General features: G+C 43.8%; 1 protein-coding gene across 2 annotated transcripts in view; it reads right to left on the reverse strand.

Moving 5' to 3' along the window:
• LOC134928913 (putative nuclease HARBI1) overlaps positions 1 to 20,898 on the reverse strand; it is a 30,371-nt gene extending 9,473 nt beyond the window's left edge. The window contains exons 1-4 of one of the 2 annotated variants that reach the window (XR_010178124.1): positions 20,821 to 20,898; positions 20,627 to 20,730; positions 19,357 to 19,471; positions 19,074 to 19,264 (exon numbers count right to left, since the gene is read on the reverse strand). Coding sequence is in view for 1 of the 2 variants with exons in the window: in XM_063924839.1 (XP_063780909.1) it covers positions 19,074 to 19,264; positions 19,357 to 20,176 (1,011 nt within the window). In the remaining variant the exon portion in view is untranslated. Of the gene's footprint in view, positions 1 to 19,073; positions 19,265 to 19,356; positions 20,216 to 20,626; positions 20,731 to 20,820 lie in introns of those variants that run through there. The other variant, XM_063924839.1, reaches the window with a different exon arrangement.
• Between the last annotated feature and the right edge of the window lie 3,045 nt (positions 20,899 to 23,943).

Below are 23,943 nucleotides of genomic sequence, written 5' to 3' on the forward strand. Positions count from 1 at the left end.
CAATTCCAGTGTCAATTTATCTAACTTCAAATTTACAGTTTTGGAACATATTAAGGAGCCAGTAAGAGGTGGAAGCAGGGATTTGCTTTTAGCAAAAAGGGAGAGCTTTTGGATTTTCACTTTAAACACCTTCGCTCCCCATGGCCTCAACGAAGGTATAGATGTGGTATCCTTTATTTAGTTCTACTTGGGTTTAACTGTGAATTAGCCCCTGAGGCTAGGATCATAATTTTCATACATTCATACAATTGTTCTGTTCATAGATTTGCGATCATAATATGTTGCATACTATTGTATAGTGGAGTGTTACAATGTATGATGTATATTACCCAGTTAAACAATGTAAATGTGCAGGCAAAATATGTCCCCACAGTCACATTTATAATCAGATTATATTCCTTCAATTATTGGGTTGTCTCTATTCCACCTATCGCTTAAGCATTAACACTCAATTTTTATTCGATACCTTTATTTCTTTATTACATATTACATTTTTTTTTATATTTAATTGTAGTGAATGACATCTCATATGGTCATATTCCTGCCTAGTTAGTTTATTCCCATACCTTATTCCTAGCTCTCACCTTAGTGTATAATATTGGTTCTTAATATAATTTTTATAGAACACACCTAAATTATATAGTTATTTTTGTGGTTAGTCTATACACTTTTATTCTGAGTAATAGAGTAGGCTAGTTAGTATAGGTCATAGTTTTTTAATTTTCACCTGTCCATCGTATACGTGCACTACACTATGGATTGGTCGCTAGGGAACAGTAGAGCACAGTCTGTGTATGCGTTCCACGCATACAATACTAGGCGCACACCATAAGGATCAGTGAGCCGCATGATACACATGCAGTCCGCTGGCTAGCGTGGCCCCCGGCAGTCACATGTCTGCTTGGTGCTTCCGGTCACGGAGGCGCCGGTCACGTGACTTTCGGCCCTTGGAACGCATCGCGGTTTGCGTTCCACGGGCTTTTTATAAGTTCATGCACTGGTATAAATGTATTCTTTCTTAACTCTTCCTAAATTAGGTTACACATTTAATAAACATTTACCTCCACATTCTAGGGAATGCTTGCGCTGGGTATAATCCCTTAGGTACCCGTAGTACCTTACTCCTAGCCCTCACCCCAGTTTATGATATTAGTTTTAGTTTAATATACTTAGAACACTTGTATATTATTTAGTGACTTTTGAAGTTAGTTTTAAATAATACACACTCCCTATTCTGATTAATGAAGTAGGTTAGTCAGTATAGGTTTTAGTTTATTCTATTTTCACCTACTCATCGTTTATGTCACGTATTACGTGCACTACACTATGGTTGCTAGGTTGCAGTGGAGCGCAGTCTGTGTATGCGTTCCACGCATACATAACTAGGCACGCATCATAAGGATCAGAGAGCCGCATGATACACATGCAGTCTGTTGGCTGGTGCGGCCCCCTCCAGTCACTTGTCTGCTCGGCGCTTCCGGTTACGGAGGCCACGGTCACGCGACATCCGGCCCTTGGAACGCATCGCGGTTTGCGTTCCACGGGCTTTCTACTAAGCTTATAAGCTTATATACTTGTTTATTCTTTCATTAAATCTACTTAAATCGTGCCACACATATATTAAACATTCACCTCCACGTTCTAGGGAATGTTTGCGCTGGGTATAATATTTATTTTTCTTCTTTAACACTTAATAATTGAAGGAAGTGATGTCATAGGGTATCAGGTATAAATACCCACTAAGGTCTAGCCCTTTCATTATCACTTTGGACTCTGAGATGACCACTACACAATTTGGCTGTGAGTATTTATTGGACCTTGTTTGCCTTCACATAATACCACTGGGAATTTGAATGTTAAATACCCTGTTTTTATATGCATATCATTTATTTGCTGATTTTGTTAATATATACTCCAGTCATATTTTTTGGTAAACATGAAGTACTTGTTCCAATCTTGCTACTTACTTATGTAGTCTGGGAATATAATTGTTCAAATTTTGCTTCTACATATTTTTGGGATTCATATGCATATTATGCTAATGGAATTCAGTGATTTCTAATGCAGTTTGGGAATATAACTTTTAGAGTATATTCAACAACTGAACATTATCTATAAATTATTATAGGTTGACCCACTGCTGAGCGGTCTTACTCTTATTGGGGATTGGTTTATAGAGTCAGTGATAGACTATAAACCACATTTTATTCGGGTACGTATAAACTCCTGGCCCCAGTCTTTTTGTGCAAAGAATTATAATTTGTTAAGGCCTTTGTCCATTAAGCCCTGGACCTGTTTTTCTTAATTTAGGTCACCTGTTTGACCATTTGTTTTCTGGATCCCTTGTGACTGGAGGCTTCATAATATTGAATCCTTCCCCCAGTCATTTCGGTATGTATCATTCCCATCCTCCCTCATCTTGTTGTCTTGTTCCTATATTTATCTGAGACCCCAAACATTCAATCTTATATATACTATTCTTTTTTTATTTTTAACAGGTTTTTTGCCTGCTTTTATTGATATATTCAGTGAGCTTTTTTACATACTTTTGGATTATCTTTAAAAACATCTGGCACTTGGTATGTATAGCTATGTTAGCTATTCATTGTCTAATTGCACATTAATAAAGATTGCGTAGTGACTGTATTCTGTCATTTAGATATTACCCCTGAGGAAGTCCCAGTTAGGGACGAAACGCGTTGGGTTGTGTTCAAATACTGTATTTCATCTGTATTCTATGCTACTAAGGAAGATTTGTTACGAATCTTAAGTTTCATCTGAACTTTCCATCTGACAGAAATTGTTTGTATACATTGTTTATACATTCTGTAAAAAGATGTTAATATGCTCACAGATGTTTTATGTTATCGTGGCTTTTATGTATTAAAAACTGAAAGTTGAATCTTTTAAATCTGTTTTGATGTGATACACAGTACTATCCATTAGCGCACTTAGACTTGTATTGTTTGTTTTGATATCTTAGGGCCCCATCTAACAGGGGGTTCGTCTAGGTTGCAGCTTTGTTCTATTCCACGTAGCGCCTAAGGGTACCACTTTTCTGTTTATATATATATATATATATATATATATATTAAAAAAAAATATATATATATATATATATGTATATTTTACATGTGTTGTCAAAATACTACATATATATATATATATATATATATATATATAGAGAGAGAGAGAGAGAGAGAGAGAGAAACAACAAACACAACAAATAAACAAAAAAAACTAAACATCTGTTTACTCACCACATTTTGCCAAATCAATCAGCTACACAAAGTCAGAAAGCTTACGTAATTTAGGATCATATGTTGTGTCATTTGTAATGTAAACAGATGCACAAGCCAAACATAAATTCAAAAGAAATAAAAAAAAGGTAATTTACACAATTAAAAAAAAACCAACATAAATAAAATGATAAGGAGAACATTACACATTAATTGTTATCCTAAACAAAAAAATAGATTCACAAAACAACACCAACCACACTATGAACTTTACCAAGCTAACTAAATGACATCAGGGCAAAATAGTGACAAAAATACAGTGACCTTTGAGAAAACACAATAAAGAAAATAAGATTTTACTCACCGGTAAATCTATTTCTCGTAGTCCGTAGTGGATGCTGGGACTCCGTAAGGACCATGGGGATTAGCGGCTTCGCAGGAGACTGGGCACAACTAAAGAAAGCTTTAGGACTACCTGGTGTGCACTGGCTCCTCCCACTAAGACCCTCCTCCAGACCTCAGTTAGGATACTGTGCCCGGAAGAGCTGACACAAATAGGAAGGATTTTGAATCCCGGGTAAGACTCATACCAGTGTCAAAGTCAGAAAAATATCCCTATGCACGTTGCCATATTTGCACCGCACACTGGTCTGCGCTGCGCATGCGTACGCTCTCCCGTGAAGGCGCATACCCGCAATAGCGTGCACCCGCGGGCGCACGGTATGCGTATTTACGGTAGAGTTTATGTAATCGTAGCGTGCGACTCATTCGTTACATATTTTCAGTATTAATGTAGTTTGTAGATCATGATCCCTTTGATAGTTTCTGAAAGTTTGGTTAACATAGAATGTCCCTGAGCTGAGGAATCCCTCTTTGTATCGTAGGAAGGGTCTAACAGGAGTCATGCAGTAGTGTTTGGTACCCATCGGAAGAGTATTTAATTAGCAATATTCCGGTGTTGGTTTGGAGCGTATTAATCGCTCGTGCGAATAGTTATGGACATAAGAAGTTTATGTCCATTTCTATTATTTACTCATACTCAGGTATGCGGCGGGAAACCTAGTTCCCCACCCACCTGAGCTGTTTGAAATCGTCACAGCCCACCTGTATGAATCAACCTATGACCTTTTGTTATGATACAGGGCCGAATTCCGACGTCCAATGGACAATGGGATTGTAGGGACTATGAGATTGCATTGTGTGAGGGGCATAAATAGGCAGGCCGACCACATCCAGCCCCCACTCTTCAACGGTTCTCATTGCTGAAAATCGGGTGCTGGATGTCCAGGCGCATGCGATCGTTTCCCCTTGTGCGTAAGTTTCTCTCCGTAATCATTGTCTTTCTGTGAGCCATTTCTCTCATATATATCTCTCTCTCTCTCTCTCTCTCTCTTCTCCTTCTCTCGTATCTCCCATAGACTAGTATTGTATTGTATTAGATCAGCATAGTATTGTATTGTATTTCTTGTATAGTTATTTGGTTAGGAAGTCTCTGTTATATTGTAGTGTATCATTTGTACTGTTATCCCCTTTTACAAGTATATTAGATATAATACAGTTAATAGGCTTTGGACCCTAAACCAGTATCTGTGTATTTTCTATAGTGTTAAGTGTTCACTTGAGCGTCGGTGACGCTCAAGCAGCTTTGTAGTTAGTTAGGTTACACAAGGTTGCACTTACACCCTGTATTCACATTAAGGTATTCTGTGTATTTCATTGGTATAAGGTTTAGACATAAAGGTATAGCGTTGTGAGCGTCAGCGCCGCTGGTGATCTCCTCGTGGTCTCGAGCGTCCGCTACGCCATAGCGAATCATTACTCTAGTCATAGCCCTTAACGTGCTGTCCTGTGATCACTGGGCCGTGAGCGAACGTGACGCTTGAGCGTCTCGCCTACGGCTGAGCGATCGTTACGCAAATAGCGTACCCTTACGGTACTTCTTAAGTAAGCAGCGTACAGTGTTCTTAGACTTCATAAAGGGTTGTTTATACGACAAAGGAATTTAGCATTGTCAATTGGGGACTCGTCCTATCCTTCTCATATCTGCACTAGGTAGATCAGCAGACATTATCCCCCCCAGCAAAGGGTGGGAGGTTGTCTCGCAGTGCTGACGGGATAAGCGTCTGCTTCGCTTAGATAAAGAGTGCTGAAGGAATCCGGGAACCGGAAGTAAGAACAAAACGCTTGTGTCTTTTAAAACTGTTTTATTTCTCTTCTGTCTTGCGTATACACGCACGCATACATATATATCTGCATTTCTTTTTCAATTTCGTATATCACTATTCCTGTTTGCCAATTTTTATAGTTGATAGAAAGTGCTAAAAGAGATTTGCTGTTATTTCATAGTAGAGGTAATAGTTAAAGTATAGACCAACACACGGCTTGTCTGGGAGATAAGGCAGTCAGTGTGGTGTGCGGTAGATGATCAGGGATCATCTACATTGATAAAAATAGAAATTGTGTTACGGTGGATCTTTGTTTTGCGTACACGTGTCCCTAACAAAAGACTTGCGTACGCAATCCAAAGGCAGACGCACACAGCGTACGTTACGCAACGTAGCGTCCGGTTACGCCCACGTAGCTCAAGTCACGAAAAGTTGAATTAGCGCAAAGCGATAATTAGCGCAAAGGCGATAAGTAACGCACAGCGGTAAATAACGCGACGCGGTAAATAACGCAAATCTATTTTTGGAAAAATCTGAAATTTAGTTTAACAGATCCTGCTCCAAATTGGTAACACTGCTGGGCTGAAGAAAAATTTCTGCGCAGAAATAGATATAGAAACAAAGTGTACATGTGTTGAGTGAGTGTGTTTTTATCACATAAGTTTATATAACTTAGAGGTTGAACCAAAAGGAAAGTCGGGTACTCGTCAAGGGACACACGTGTAAGTGACATATACGGTGGCTAGGGAGGCATCCCTGGTTAAATAATATTTGAGCATTAGAGTATAGCGGACCATAAGGTAACAGACCAGGAGGTCATAAGGTAACAGACCAGGAGGTCATAAGGTAACAGACCAGGAGGTCATTAACAGACGGTAACAGATCAGGAGGTAAAATAGACAAAGAGGTCCGCTATAAAGGTACAAGAGGCACAACGCCTGGGGTGTTGGTGCAGAACCCATATAGGCCATACAAGCTCTTGCTGAAGGAATCGCGGCCGGAAACATCGATTCCATTGATCTTTCAGTACATGACAAGTAGTGCTTATGTACTGAACGATTGGACCACACGTAATTGTGTGCAGTAGTTAGTAATCTGACCTAATACCATTAGAGTAAAGTGGTCACAAACGCTATTTGTACATTCTGACGTGATTTGTGTAATTTTTTATTTTTAAAGGGAAGTTCGCTGGTCACTCAGGAACTATCTAACAACCCCACCTTTACTGGAAAGAGTAAGTGTCCTGCGGGTAACCCTCATATGTTCCAGTAAACACAGGTTCACAGGGGCCCTGAGTTGGGTACAGCAGCTCTGGTTACAGTGATTGCAGTACTGGCCAACGTGGGCGAGAAGTGAGTGGGGTACTTGGTAAACCGCCACCGCCAGCCTGCCCAGGACATCTTGGTTTGTTTGTAAGGGTTCGCTGAAAACCTTGATATAAAGATCAAAGGAGTAGTAAGCAACACCTGCAGATTATGGGGGCCAGTTGTTCAGGTAGGGGGCGATCAACCTCGGTTCGGGTTGATTTAGGGAACCGGCCAGTCGGGTCGGCACGATATGTGATGTGTGAGAAATATGGAAATCACGCTGAAGTTTTATGTGATGAATGGGAGAGAATGACTGTACATGAAGGGGAGAAGTTCCCAAGAATAGGTAGCTTCAGCCCAAAAGTGTTACAAAATTTAAGGAGGAGGATATGTCTCATTGAACCAACAAAGAGACGAAGTAAACATTATGATTATTTGCAGTTATGGCAACAGGAAGGTGAATTACAAAGAGATTCAATTGACTTTTCTGACTCTTATCTTGAGGGGAGAGATATGGCAGCAGGGAGGATTGTGGTTGCGGAGAAAAGCACAAGGTGGAACAATAAAAACGCTCTTAGCAACTGTAATAAAGATTATAAGAATAAGTGTAATAAATGTAACAATGATTATTGTAATACTGTTGAATGTACAACTATTAACCTATGCAAGTTGCACCCCATGTCAAACTTCCCTCAGGAATACAAACAAGAAAGTGAGCCCAGAACGATGTCAGCACCTCTTCCAGCAACCATCACAAAAGCCATCCAGGTGGACGCGACCAAATTGGTAAAGGCAATAATCAAACCCCCTAACGAAGGGTCAGGTGAGGTCGTGTCCACAGGTACGTACAATGTTTTATATCACGCACAAACAAATGTACCCCATATTATAAGACCAACACAAGATGATGTAACTGAGTTCGATCTGGCCAGGGTGATCTCAGTCCCCAATGGGAAGACTGACGATCAGGGAATCATTCCCGTCAAGGACAGCGCAATGCACTGTCTCTGGTCCCGGACCGAATTGAGATCAATTATGTCTGAATTTCCTGATCCTAGGAAAAATCTAGCCAAATGTCAAAGGTTTATTAAAGAACTAGGAAACGCCACAGGACCCACCAACCAAGAGTGGCGGACAGTGCTGAGGGCATGTTTGCCCTCCAGTGTTGACCCTGCAAAATTCATTGCTGATTGTAAATTAGACACGGAGGTACCTTGTATGGAGGAACACAATCAGGAATGTATTAGGCAGATTAACCGACAGTTAGGAATATATTTCCCAGCCGCTGTCAAGTGGAATGACATTTTCTCCATAAGGCAAAACGAAAGGGAAAATGTTTCTAATTATTTCAATCGAGCACTGCAAATAATGGCTAGAAACACTGGGATCGCAGACATCAAGACAAATGCACAACATAAAGGAATAGCGGTTAAGGTATTAATGAATGGTTTAAAGGATGAATTAAAAACAAAGGTACAGACCACCAACCCAAACTGGAGAGATATCTCGGTGACCGCACTAAGAGAGGCCGTCATTAATCATGATCAGAATATCACCAGATACAGAGAGTCACTAAGAGATAAGTTAATGGCAGCAAATATACAGGCCCTAACCACAAGACCACCCCAACAAAAGCCCCACACCCCTGCGAGAAATCCAGATATGGAAGTCTGTTACAATTGTCATAAAAAGGGACACTTTGCAAGAGATTGTAGATCAAGAGAAAGACAACACCATAATCATGAAATCCAAGGAATCAGGGAAGAACAGGGGAAACGGTTGATGATGATGAGCATCCGAGCGTTTGAGGAGGCATCAAATCAGCCAAGACCCCAGTTCACTGACACTTGGAGAAAGCCAAGGATCTGTTACCATTGTAGAAGAGAAGGGCATTATGCCAACAACTGTAATAACCCACATAAAGTTAGACCCCCTAGACCAAGAAATTAGCAAAATTACAACACACACCATTATAATCAGGGATCATATAGGAAGAATTTTGGGCCACACCCATAATATATAGTCAGGAAAGGTGATCATTAGGACTGATGGTAAGCCTGAGGTAACGGTTAATAACTTGGGAGGTCATTCACTGAAAGACACAGGAATGACCAGGTGAAACGTTGTAAATGTATCAGTGAAATGTTTTTTTTTGTTTTTTGTTTTCCTCTCTCTCTCTCTATCCCCATCTCTGACGAGTATTGGTAAGAATTCACACATTGCATACCCACTTGGTCCTTGCAGAAGTCTACCAAACCCCAGCATGACCTCCGCCACAATGTATTTCTGGCCAGATACAGACAGTGGAGTAATGCAGGTGCTGGTGGGGAGGGACTGCTCAAGGAGACCAGTAGACACATAGATATGACAGCCTAATAAGTCTGACAATGTTTTTCTAATGCTAACAATGTTTTCTTAATGTTGACAATGTTTAAAAATGTTTTGTTTCTCTTTTCTCATTGGTGGTTATTGTCGAGTTATGTAATGTATATATGCACATGAATTGTTCTCTATCTCTTTTGTTTTTTTTGTTGTCTCTCTCTTCCCACTCATGTTTCCATGGTTTAAAGATGCTATGTCACCCCTCAGTTGGACCAATGGTAATGCCAGATTTTTGCTCCTTACAGAAAGATCGTCGGTTGGGAAGGAATGTTGCATCACCAGAATGTTCGTTTGGAAGACTGAGAGACAGCACCTTTGAGAGGACAGCAGAACAAGAAGAACAACAAGACGAGAGAACTTATTATCGTAACAAGTTCTCTCCCCCTCAAACTGTTTTCTTATGCCCCCTTTACAAATTTCTTCTTTTCTCCTCCTGTAAGATGGACTTGCCCCAAGAGACTGTGATATGGATTTTCCCGTTAACCATGATGTTGACCAGAGCAGTCTGTTTCGGTGAGAGTACCAGTGAGGTCGAGAAAGGATCCAGAAAGGTCCTGATGACTGAGACGGAGGTGTAAATTTCCAATAGCAACCCAATCACCAAGCAAAGGCGAGTACCGGGCACGATCTAACAACCATGTTATCTGTAAACATTTTCTTTGAAGGATTGTTAGTTCAAAAAGAAAAACTGTATCTGTAGGCTCTGTGACAATGGTTGAAGATGGATGCATAAAGAAATGCCAATCCAGTTTTAATATCCATATAGACCGGCATCCATTGAGTGACTATCACTCCTTAGTGGGTAACGTATTAAACCAAACAGATTGTTGGGTATGCTCTCAAGTACCTCAGGGTCATAGTAAATCAGGGCTAGTACCATTTCCTTTAACGGTAGGGGAGGTACTTGAGCTAAAGGGTGGGAGACCGGTGGACAGGAGGTTTAATATCTCCAGCCCTCCTAGTTTGAAGCTCCACCAATACCATGTGGATAGGTCCCTATTATGTTTTAATATCTCCAATCCCCGTAAGCCGGGAAATTGGGAAGTGTCATGGAGCAACCTTACCATGACCTTTTCACACAGAGCAGATAGAATGCCTACAGATACAGAGCTTGTACGCCACATAGCCAGTAGAGGAAAATCTTTCCGGTATCGATATACCTTAGGAAATAGGATTACTAGAGTTGGAGAGGTATCACCAGGATACTGTGCACATATCGTACAAACTGATACGTGCCTTAAGCAGATGGAAGAATTAGGGTCAGGAGATTTCACCTGGAAGGTTTGAAACATGGTCATGTCCTTCTCCGTCCCATATGTTCTCCCCGATGACGCATATTTCATATGCGGGAGAAAGGCGTACAAGTGGCTTGCCCCAAACTCTGAAGGATTGTGTTATATTGGAAAAGTATTGCCTGAAGTGATGACTGTTACACATGACAAAATGAAGGACATACACCGTGGTGCCCAAGCTCCTTATACTCACACTCATTACGAGCACCGAGTTAAAAGACAACTGTCAGAAAGGTTAGAGCATCCGGCCTCTGATCTTATCCATGAATCCACCGGGATTCAGGTTCTGGTAGCGTTAGATTTCACTCGTACCGCTCGAGGAGTGATGAATTATAGATACATTTCCGCACTCGCCAATTTGTTAGATAATATCACTGAAATGTATGATGACACGTTTAGATACACTGGAAGAGAACTTCAAGCTTACAAAACAGAACTAGTTCAGCATAGGATGGTTCTTAATTATCTTACAGCAGTAACAGGCGGATATTGTGTTACATTGGCAACACAGTATGGCATAAAGTGTTGCACGTATATCACAAATAGCACCGAGGATCCGGTAGAGGTCATAGACCAAAAGATGGACGATATTCTCCAATTGAAGTGGGAATTTCGCCGAAAACACAATCTCACCCTTGCTGCTGTAGGTAATGAGCTGACTAGTTGGGTGTCATGGTTGAACCCGCGAAATTGGTTCTCCGGTTTAGGAGACTGGGCTCAAGGAGTCATAATGGATGTTGGAAAGTTTCTACTATGTATCTTAGGTGTTGTTATATTTATTGGATTGATATTTAGATGCGGGCAGGCTTTAATGAGGTGCAAACAAAGTACAAAAGTGATGAGCTTGAGGAATGAGGAAACCGTAATTAACCTGGATTTGATTTATGACCCAATGATAGAAACCAGGATGTGATGAAAATGCGATTATACGGTCCGTTTCTTTCACCTGTTTTTCTGCTTTTCTCCAAGATACAAAGACCCCCTTGGACGAGGAAGTTGACGAGACGCTATACAGACAACAGACTAGCACCAAAGATGAAGTTTTGACCACTTGAGAAATGGACATTTGATGAACTTTGCCATGGATCCCCAGTTTCCCTAGTATTTTTAAACTCACGCTAGCCCAACATTTTTGTAAATCTGATGGCACTGACAAAGCTATTTGCTCATGCCCAAGGAGCAATACAGCGCAAAGAAGACGACTCTCAACAGATACCGAACAAAACTTCGACGACAGATGTACATTTACCTGACATAGAATATCATTGCATTTTCCATAAGTGTTCTTTATCTTCATCTCTACAACCCTCAGGTAATGACACACATAGACGATAGGGAATACAGGCACAGATATCAGCAACCACATACCTCCCCCATTCATGTATCATCAACTAAAATGTGCATCCCCATTTTGTTACAACTGAAAGCCGAAATGAGCTCGGTAAAGTTTGACAGCCCATCCACAGACCCGTACCACGGGATAAGAAGGAATTCAAATGTATACTTCGCAATACCTCGAAGCTTGATTTACAACACGTACGGCACGATGATACATGACCCTCCAAACATGGACTCATACACACATGCTTCTGCTATCACACTAGGTCATACCCTCTTCACACCTACTCCTCTCTCCTCCCTCACCCAACCATGGAAATGAATTAACCCCTGACATATATTTTTCTCCTTTTGAAATGTTTTAGAAGGTGGCAGTTATTATTGACTGCCAAAGGGTGGACTGTCAAAGTCAGAAAAATATCCCTATGCACGTTGCCATATTTGCACCGCACACTGGTCTGCGCTGCGCATGCGTACGCTCTCCCGTGAAGGCGCATACCCGCAATAGCGTGCACCCGCGGGCGCACGGTATGCGTATTTACGGTAGAGTTTATGTAATCGTAGCGTGCGACTCATTCGTTACATATTTTCAGTATTAATGTAGTTTGTAGATCATGATCCCTTTGATAGTTTCTGAAAGTTTGGTTAACATAGAATGTCCCTGAGCTGAGGAATCCCTCTTTGTATCGTAGGAAGGGTCTAACAGGAGTCATGCAGTAGTGTTTGGTACCCATCGGAAGAGTATTTAATTAGCAATATTCCGGTGTTGGTTTGGAGCGTATTAATCGCTCGTGCGAATAGTTATGGACATAAGAAGTTTATGTCCATTTCTATTATTTACTCATACTCAGGTATGCGGCGGGAAACCTAGTTCCCCACCCACCTGAGCTGTTTGAAATCGTCACAGCCCACCTGTATGAATCAACCTATGACCTTTTGTTATGATACAGGGCCGAATTCCGACGTCCAATGGACAATGGGATTGTAGGGACTATGAGATTGCATTGTGTGAGGGGCATAAATAGGCAGGCCGACCACATCCAGCCCCCACTCTTCAACGGTTCTCATTGCTGAAAATCGGGTGCTGGATGTCCAGGCGCATGCGATCGTTTCCCCTTGTGCGTAAGTTTCTCTCCGTAATCATTGTCTTTCTGTGAGCCATTTCTCTCATATCTCTCTCTCTCTCTCTCTCTCTCTCTCTCTCTCTCTCTTCTCCTTCTCTCGTATCTCCCATAGACTAGTATTGTATTGTATTAGATCAGCATAGTATTGTATTGTATTTCTTGTATAGTTATTTGGTTAGGAAGTCTCTGTTATATTGTAGTGTATCATTTGTACTGTTATCCCCTTTTACAAGTATATTAGATATAATACAGTTAATAGGCTTTGGACCCTAAACCAGTATCTGTGTATTTTCTATAGTGTTAAGTGTTCACTTGAGCGTCGGTGACGCTCAAGCAGCTTTGTAGTTAGTTAGGTTACACAAGGTTGCACTTACACCCTGTATTCACATTAAGGTATTCTGTGTATTTCATTGGTATAAGGTTTAGACATAAAGGTATAGCGTTGTGAGCGTCAGCGCCGCTGGTGATCTCCTCGTGGTCTCGAGCGTCCGCTACGCCATAGCGAATCATTACTCTAGTCATAGCCCTTAACGTGCTGTCCTGTGATCACTGGGCCGTGAGCGAACGTGACGCTTGAGCGTCTCGCCTACGGCTGAGCGATCGTTACGCAAATAGCGTACCCTTACGGTACTTCTTAAGTAAGCAGCGTACAGTGTTCTTAGACTTCATAAAGGGTTGTTTATACGACAAAGGAATTTAGCATTGTCACCAGCCACACCAATCACACCGTATAACTCGTGATACTATACCCAGTTAACAGTATGAAATATAACTGAGCCTCTCAACAGATGGCTCAACAATAACCCTTTAGTTAGGCAATAACTATAAACAAGTATTGCAGACAATCCGCACTTGGGATGGGCGCCCAGCATCCACTACGGACTACGAGAAATAGATTTACCGGTGAGTAAAATCTTATTTTCTCTGACGTCCTAAGTGGATGCTGGGACTCCGTAAGGACCATGAGGATTATACCAAAGCTCCCAAACGGGCGGGAGAGTGCGGATGACTCTGCAGCACCGAATGAGCAAACTCTAGGTCCTCCTCAGCCAGGGTATCAAACTTGTAGACTGTTGCAAAAATGTTTGAACCCGACCAAGTAACAGCTCGGCAAAGTTGTAAAGCCGAGACCCCTCGGGCAGCCGCCCAAGAAGAGCCCACTTTCCTCTTGGAATGGGCTTTTACAGATTTAGGGTGCGGCAGTCCAGCCGCAGCATGTGCAAGTTGAATCGTGCTACAGATCCAGCGAGCAATAGTCTGCTTAGAAGCAGGAGCACCCAGCTTGTTGGGTGCATACAGGATAAATAGCGAGTCAGTTTTCCTGACTCCAGCCGTCCTGGAAACATATACTTTTCAGGGCCCTGACTACGTCCAGTAACTTGGAATCCTCCAAGTCCCAAGTAGCCGCAGGCACCACAATAGGTTGGTTCACATGAAAAACTGATACCACCTTAGGAAGGAATTGGGAACGAGTCCTCAATTCCGCCTTATCCATATAAAATACAGATAAGGGCTTTTGTATGACAAAGCCGCCAATTCTGATACACGCCTGGCCGACGCCACGGCCCACAGCATGACCACTTTCCACGTTAGGTATTGTAGCTCCACGGATTTAAGTGGCTCAACCCAATGCGACTTCAGGAAATCCAACACCACGTTGAGATCCCACGGTGCCACTTGAGGCACAAACGGGGGCTGACTATGCAGCACTCCCTTAACAAAAGTCCGAACTTCAGGCAGTGAAGCCAGTTCTATTTTGGAAGAAAATCGATAGAGCCGAAATCTGGACCTTCATGGAACCCAATTTTAGGCCCATAGTCACCTCTGACTGCAGGAAGTGCAGAACTCGACCTAGCTGAAATTTCTCCTTTGGGGCCTTCCTGGCCTCACAGCACGCAACATATTTCCACCATATGCGGTGGATCCGGCGTTCAACCGCCATGCCGTCTAACGCAGCCGCGGTACGTCTTGGAACAGACAGGCCCCCTGCTGCAGCAGGTCCTGTCTGAGCGGCAGAGGCCATGGGTCCTCTGAGATCATTTGTTGGAGTTCTGGTTACCAAGCTCTTCTTGGCCAACCCGGAACAATGAGTATAGTTCTTACTCCTCTCCTTCTTATTATTCTCATTACCCTGGGTAAGAGAGGCAGAGAAGGGAACACATACACCGACTGGTACACCCACGGTGTTACCAGAGCGTCCACAGCTATCGCCTGAGGGTCCCTTGACCTGGCGCAATATCTTTGAAGCTTTTTGTTGAGGCGGGACGCCATCATGTCCACCTGTGGCCTTTCCCAATGGTGTACAATCATTTGGAAAACTTCTGGATGAAGTCCCCACTCTCCCGGGTGGAGGTCGTGTCTTCTGAGAAAGTCTGCTTCTCAGTTGTCCACTCCGGGAATGAACACTGCTGACAGTGCTAACACATGATTTTCCGCCCATCGGAGAATCCTTGTGGCTTCTGCCATCGCCATCCTGCTTCTTGTGCCGCCCTGTCGGTTTACATGAGCGACCGCCGTGATGTTGTCTGACTGGATCAGCACCGGCCGGTGTTGAAGCAGGGTCTAGCCTGACTTAGGGCATTGTAAATGGCCCTTAGTTCCAGAATATTTATGTGTAGGGAAGTCTCCTGACTTTTCCATAGCCTTGGAAGTTTCTTCCCTGTGTGACTGCCCCCCAGCCTCGAAGGCTGGCATCCGTGGTCCCCAGGACCCAGTCATGTATGCCGAATCTGCGGCCCCCTAGAAGATGAGCACTCTGCAGCCACCACAACAGCGACACCCTGGCCCTTGGAGACAGGGTTATTCGCCGATGCATCTGAAGATGCGACCCGGACCACTTGTCCAACAGATCCCACTGGAAAATCCTTGCATGGGACCTGGCGAATGGAATTTCTTCGTAAGAAGCTACCATCCTTCCCAGGGCTCGCGTGCATTGATGCACCGACACCTGTATACGTATTAGGAGGTCTCTGTCTAGAGACGACAACTCCTTGGACTTCTCCTCCGGGAGAAACCCTTTTTATCCTGTTCTGTGTCCAGAACCATACCCAGGAACAATAGACGCGTCGTAGGAACCAGCTGCGACTTTGGAATATTCAGAATCCAGCCGTGCTGTTGTAGCACTTCCCGAGATAGTGCTACTCCGCCGAACAACTGCTCCCTGGACCTCGCCTTTGTAAGGAGATCGTCCAAGTACGGGATAATTATTTCGGCCATTACCTTGGTAAATACCTCGGTGCCGGGGACAGACCAACGGCAACATCTGGAATTGGTAATGACAATCCTGTACCACAATTTTGAGGTACACCTGGTGAAGAGGGTAAATAGGGACATGCAGGTAAGCATCCTTGATGTCCAGTGATACCATGAAATTCTCCAGGCTTGCAATAATCGCCCTGAGCGATTCCATTTTGAACTTGAACCTTCGTATATAAGTGTTCAAGGCTTTCAATTTTAGAATGGGTCTCACCGAACCGTCTGGTTTCGGTACCACAACATTTTGGAATAGTAACCCCGGCCTTGTTGAAGGAGGGGTACCTTGATTTCACCTGCTGGAAGTACAGCTTGTGAATTGCCGCCAGTACTACCTTTCTCCGAGGGCAGCAGGCAAGGCTGATGTGAGGTAACGGCGAGGGGGAGTCGCCTCGAACTCCAGCCTGTATCCCTGTGATACTATTTGCAGAACCTAGGGATCCACCTGTGGGCAAGCCCACTGGTCCCTGAAGTTCCCGAGATGCGCCCCTACCGCACCTGTCTCCATCTGTGGAGCCCCAACGTCATGCGGTGGACTCAGAGGAAGCGGGGGAAGATTTTTGATCCTGGGAACTGGCTGCTGGTGCAGCTTTTTCCTTCTTCCCTTGTCTCTGTGCAGAAAGGAAGCGCCTTTGACCCGCTTGCTTTTCTGAAGCCGAAAGGACTGTACCTGAAAATACAGTGCTTTCTAAGGCTGTGAGGAAACCTGAGGTAAAAAAATTTCTTCCCAGCTGTTGCTGTGGATACGAGGTCCCAGAGACCATCCCCAAACAATTCCTCACCCTTATAAGGCAGAATCTCCATGTGCCTTTTATAGGCAGCATCACCTGTCCACTGCCGGGTTTCTAATACCCTCCTGGCAGAATGGACATTGCATTAATTCTGGATGCCAGCCGGCAAATATCCCTCTGTGTATCCTTTATATCTAAGATGACGTCTTTAATATGCTCTATGTTAGCAAACTATTATCCCTGTCTTAGAGTATTAATATTATCTGACTGGCTATCAGACCACGCTGCAGCAGCACTATTTATGCCGAGGCAATTGCAGGTCTCAGTATATAACCTGAGTGTGTATATACAGACTTCAGGATAGCCTCCTGCTTTTTATCAGCAGGCTCCTTCAAGGTGGCCGTATCCTAAGACGGCAGTGCCACCTTTTTTGACAAACGTGTGAGCGCCTTATCCACCCTAAGGGATATCTCCCAACGTGACCTATCCTCTGGCGGGAAAGGGTACGCCATCAGTAACTTTTTAGAAATTACCAGTTTCTTATCGGGGGAACCCACGCTACTTTACACACTTCATTCATTCATCTGATGGGGGAACAAAACACTGCCTGCTTTTTCTCCCCAAAAATAAAACCCCTTTTATGTGGTACTTGGGTTCATGTCAGAAATGCGTAACACATTTTTCATTGCCGAGATCATGTAACGGATGTTCCTAGTGGATTGTGTATATGTCTCAACCTCGTCGTCACTGGAGTCAGACTCCGTGTCGACATCTGTGTCTGCCATCTGAGGTAACGGGCGCTTTTTTGAGCCCCTGATGGCCTTTGAGACGCCTGGGCAGGCGCGGGCTGAGAAGCCGGCTGTCCCACAGCTGTTTTACGTCATCCAGCCTTCTATGTAAGGAGTTGACATTGTCGGTTAATACCTTCCACCTATCCATCCACTCTGGTGTCGGCCCCACAGGGGGCGACATCCCATTTATCGGCCTCTGCTCCACCTCCACGTAACCTTCCTCATCCCACATGTCGACACAGCCGTACCGACACACAGCACACACACAGGGAATGCTCTGACTGAGGACAGGACCCCACAAAGTCCTTTGGGGAGACAGAGAGAGAGTATGCCAGCACACACCAGAGCGCTATATAATGCAGGGATTAACACTATAACTGAGTGATTTTTCCCCCAATAGCTGCTTGTATAAACAATATTGCGCCTAAATTTAGTGCCCCCCCTCTCTTTTTAACCCTTTGAGCCTGAAAACTACAGGGGAGAGCCTGGGGAGCTGTCTTCCAGCTGCACTGTGAAGAGAAAATGGCGCCAGTGTGCTGAGGGAGATAGCTCCGCCCCTTTTTCGCAGACTTTTCTCCCACTTTTTTATGGATTCTGGCAGGGGTATTTATCACATATATAGCCTCTGAGGCTATATATTGTGATGATTTTGCCAGGCAAGGTGTTTATATTGCTGCTCAGGGCGCCCCCCCCCAGCGCCCTGCACCCATCAGTGACCGGAGCGTGAGGTGTGCATGAGGAGCAATGGCGCACAGCTGCAGTGCTGTGCGCTACCTTGGTGAAGACTGAAGTCTTCTGCCGCCGATTTTCCGGAACACTTCTTGCTTCTGGCTCTGTAAGGGGGCCGGCGGCGCGGCTCCGGGACCGAACATCAATGGCCGGTTCCATGCGGTCGATCCCTCTGGAGCTAATGGTGTCCAGTAGCCTAAGAAGCCCAAACTACCACCAGTTAGGTAGGTTCGCTTCTTCTCCCCTTAGTCCCTCGCTGCAGTGAGTCTGTTGCCAGCAGATCTCACTGTAAAATAAAAAACCTAAAATATACTTTCTTTCTAGGAGCTCAGGAGAGTCCCTAGTGTGCATCCAGCTCAGCCGGGCACAAGAATCTAACTGAGGTCTGGAGGAGGGTCTTAGTGGGAGGAGCCAGTGCACACCAGGTAGTCCTAAAGCTTTCTTTAGTTGTGCCCAGTCTCCTGCGGAGCCGCTAATCCCCATGGTCCTTACGGAGTCCCAGCATCCACTTAGGACGTCAGAGAAAGAATGATAACATTACCTGAAATAATCACAGACAATTCGTACCCTTACTTCATTCCCCCGCCGGGACACACTCCCCCCACCGAATGACCGGCCAACCCCTGGCTCCTCATCCGGCAATTCCTCCGTTTGGGGAAGCTCTACGCGACTCCTTACAGCGATGTTATGTAGGATCGCGCACAGGATCACAATCTTACTTACCATCTCCGGCGAATACATGATGTCGCCACCAGTGCTGTGGAGCACACAAAAACGCCCTTTAAGGACACCAATCGTGCGCTCCACCAGCTGTCTATTGGCAGTAAGCGCAGAGTTAAATGCCGTCTGTGGTCCTGGCCTGGGCTTACTGTAAGGAGTCATGAGCCATGGGGTGCAAGGATATCCACGGTCTCCTGTTTGATAAGATGAAAATAGAAAAAGTAAAATCGGTCAAAACATAATGTAATTTTAAAAATGACTGTTCTAAACATAATAGTAAACTCACCCAATAACCACATGTCTTGGCCTTCCCTTGATCTTAATCTCTGCCATTTCCCTGATTGTCTAATGACATGTGCATCATGTGAGTTCCCCGGGAACTTTGCATTCAGGGACAGGACCTGGAGGGATGGCCCACAAACAACCATTACATTCAGAGAATGAAACAGTTTCCTGATTCTATAAATTTCTTCATTATGTCTTGGTGCAACAATAGCTACATGTGTTCCATCCACAACCCCAATAACGTGTGGGAAGCTACTACCACCTTCCTGAAATTGCCGCTTCACCACATCCAGGGCACCAACATCCAAAGGCATAGCTATAAATTGCTTAACTCTTTTGATGAAAGCCTGGCTGACACGCCGCAGGACCTTACTGAACTTGCCCTGCGACATGCCAACCAGATCTCCCACCACATGCTGATAGGACCCAGTGTCAACAAAATGTAACACAGCAAGGAATTGTGTCAATGCTGGTATTGCTGTAGGATACCTAATGGATTGTTCTAGATCACTCTCTATTATGGAGAGAGTGTCTAGGATTAGATGAGGTGGCAGCCTGTATCTGCGCAATACCACATCATCAGGCATCCCAAAAAGGAGGACACTGGTACGGAAAATTGGTAGCCTAGCACGCCTCTGTTGCCTTGCAGGATAAGGAGCCGGTTGGGGTTGGAGGGCTTGCGGCGGTTGGGGTGGGAGTGGTTCCGTGGGTTGTGGGGGGAGGGCTTCAGCTGCCACATGAATGGACATCGCCAACTTAAAATGAAGGTAAGAATCATTAAAAAAACATTTTACAAAAAAAAAACACACATTGACATCCATAATCAAAGTCAAAGTGTATGGGTGTTAACTTACTGCTTGTGCGTACTCCATTTCTTCAAGATTAAAATACGGATCAAAAACACATAATTGGATATAAAAAAAAAAATTTAGCTTATTATCTCCAACATAGGTTAACATCACAAATCATAAAGAATTTGAGATATCAAACCTAACCATATAATTTATGAAACAACATATTGTATACAAAATAAGTATGCCTAATTTAAATTAATAAAACAACATATTTTAACAAACAGAAAACACAGATAAAAAAAAAACGGGGGTCCTTTTAGTATCAAATACCTAAAAAAAACAGCCCTACTTTGGCAAAAGAAAATGCTTTGTAAACAAAGAAATGAGACACCTACAAGAGAGAGATAATGCCTATAAGAAATCAGATACACACTTGCAACAAACACACACCAGGACACACAGGGATAGGCAACTTACCTGCTCAATAAATTCAGAATCCAAATTGGGAAGAAAATACAACCAAAAAAAGGCCTACTTGGCAAGAAAAAAAAAGATGGAATATAAATCCAACAGTGAGACACCTACAAGAGACAGAGAGAGAAGGCCTATAAGAAATCAGATACACACTTGCAACAAACACACACCAGGACACACAGGGATAGGCAACTTACCTGCTCTATAAATTATGGCTCAAAATTGGACAGAAAAAAACAACAACACAAAAATGGCTACTTGGGCCAGAAAAGAAATGAGGAATATCAATCCAATAAAGAGACACCTACAAGAGAGAGAAATGGCCTATAAGATATAAAGTCTCCACTCGCAACAATAGAACGGACACAATGTAAACGGGATGCGGTCAGGATGCCGCCGGACGGAATCCCGGCGGTCGAAATACCGACGCCGGAATCCCGACCGCCACAATCCCGACATATTCTCCCTCCGTGGGTGTCCACGACACCCATAGAGGGAGAATATAATAGTGTGCCGAGCGTAGCGAGGCACCGTGCCCGCAGCGTGGCGAGCGAAGCGAGCCCGCAAGGGGCTTCGTTCCGCTCACCACCCCTGTCGGGATTGTGTGGTCGGGATTCCGGCGTCGGTATTTCGACCGCCGGGATTCCGACCGGCGGCAATTAGTACTGATCCCATGTAAACTACAGGTCACACAAATATTACAAAGTACATGAGATAAAATTTATATGCAAAAACATTATCCAAAAAAATACTAATACCCTGTTTAAAACAATACAAACAACCATTGCACACCCATACATACTTGATCTGTTAATATCCTAATTTAGTAATACTAACAAAATTACACTTGCATAAAATAAGCACTACTCAACACAACATTAAAACATTTGCAAGCAAACAAACGCACATTTGTCTGCAATATACTGAAACAGAAACTCACTCTGAAATGTTTGACCAAACACGATCACCTTGTATGAAACTGGACAAAACTGCATCTGGCATCATACACCCACTCACACAGGCTGCAAAGCTGGCCTTTAAATAGGCTGTACAATTATTGGAAGTATTAGCATAATTGACACCTGTGCGAATTACCGCACTGGACACGCAGCTATAAATCGCTAGACACCTGTGCAAACACACATGCCACCAGCAACATGGCTACTCGTGAACAGATGGCAGCAGAGACTGACCGCGTGCAGCAGCAGATGTCTGCTTTGACACATAGGCGCCTGGCGTTGCGGAGGCAGATGCTGGAAGCTGCAAGTTCAGATTTTCAGATAGCAGGGCCCAGTACTGTACAAACTCCATCTTCTGATACCCAGGAGTTAGGAGTGAATCCCCTGCCAGACATAGATACTGGGGTAACTGAGGGAGATTCCGGAATAACATCTCAAACACAAAGTACCCAAGCAGCTAGTGAAGAGGAAGATGGTGACGATAGCTCACAGGCTACATCCCCCCCCCAAAAAAAAGACAGCCCGCATTCACTAAGAGGGAGTTACGTGTTTTGGTCACACAGGCCATGGAAAAAATTCATCGAGGAACAAAAAACATGGGTGCTGCATCCAAAGAGCGAATCTGGAGGGACATCACTAATTCTGTTAATGAAGTCGGCTCAATAGTCCGCACATCACAGGAAGTTAGAAGACGGTAAGTGTATATTTACACACCATTTTCTGAGCCAAGTATTAAGAAAAACTTAGGCAGATGTGATGTTGCCTATAGCAACCAAATACATAACATGTGTACTATCAATTAAAGCTGGTATTCATAACTTTTCTGTACTTTGTCCCTATTTTTCATCACATATGTAGTTGGGCCGACTTCAAATCCCGCCTGAAGGGTAATAGGTCTGCGGAGTGGAATGCCTCGAGGGCAACAGGGGGAGGTCCAGCTGCCACTGTGGAGTACACAGATCTTGAGGAGATGGCGATGGACTGTGTGAGTTACGAGGGGGTTGGGGTGTCTCATATGGACACGGACCTGCCTGAAATACTGAATGCACATGACTTGCCAGGTAAGTTTACACACAGATTCCTAAACAAAAAATTTAGTGGTTCCAAAAGTCTCATGTTGTTTTTTTCTTCTCTTTTTCCACTCATTCTTATTTTTGCTTGGAACATAACACAGCACAGGTGGGTGAGCAGGTAGAGTCAGAGGAGGGTTATGTGGCTGAGGTGGGAGGACCTAGTGTCTCTGGCACTGTGGGACCACAAATTCCATCCATCCAGATTCCAAATGCCCCCCCCCACCCAACCCTCTGCTATCCCGGACATCCTGGCTCAAATTGCAAGGTATGGTGAGAGCCTGAATGCTTTTCAAGACAGGATGATCCGGGAGGTAAGCCAGATACCTGTTCGGCTCACTGAGCACAGAACCAGTGTGGAGCAAGGTGTAGCTCAACTCTGCAAAGACGTGGCAGAGATCAGGCAGGGCCAAGAGCAACTCGCCTCCTCCTTCAAAGACATTGCAAATTCTATTCTGCAAGGGCTCCAGGACATTGCTGTCTCCCTTGCCCACAGTGGCAGAGAGCCAGCCACATCTGCTCCCTCCCCTCCCTCTGCCCAGGAAGAACATCCCACTGGACAGGGCCCTCGAAGGTCGCTTTGCACACCGAGCCGTGAAGAACTACATCAGGCGGGTAAAAAGAAGAGAAAGTGATGTCTCTCCAGATGGGCAGCACCCATGTTTTACATGTTACCTCGATGTTTTTGTTAATTTTTGGCTTGTGTGGCCAGAATGTACAACTCCCTCAAAGTGAAAGGGTATATTTGAGTTTTTTAAATTGTAGCCTGTGAGTTATTTTCGTGTACACCTGAGCCATCTTCCTCTTCCTAGCGTGCTGTGTATGGTTGTGTTTGTGTGTTGGTTCCAGAATCGAGCTTAGTTCCCCTAAAAGTTTTGTCTGGCTGGGGGTTCACAACATATACTTATTAAATCTTAAACATCATACTTTGTCAGAAGATGGTGTTACCATAGTACTGGGTTCTGCTATGTGAATTTTGTCAGTGGCATCAGCTTGTTGCTAGGTCCATCTTTGTATGTGATGCTCAGCTGTAGCCATGTTGTGTTTCTGTTTTAATATATTTTTTGAAGTAAAAAAATATTGATTACAAAATTGTTTGTGTGTTTTATTAAAGGTTATGCACTATGGAAAACTTAGCCCTGTAAACTTTAGCATGGCATATAGACATTTGTGGAACAAGGGAACAATCAGAATATTCATACAAACATTGCATATTCTAATTTAAAACAGGTATGCCTTGCACAACACTTAACTGGGCATATAAATGTAAAAAAAATAAATAGGACCTTGG

Source organism: Pseudophryne corroboree, chromosome 5 (genome assembly GCF_028390025.1).
Source record: "Pseudophryne corroboree isolate aPseCor3 chromosome 5, aPseCor3.hap2, whole genome shotgun sequence".
Classification (NCBI taxonomy): Eukaryota; Metazoa; Chordata; class Amphibia; order Anura; family Myobatrachidae; genus Pseudophryne; species Pseudophryne corroboree.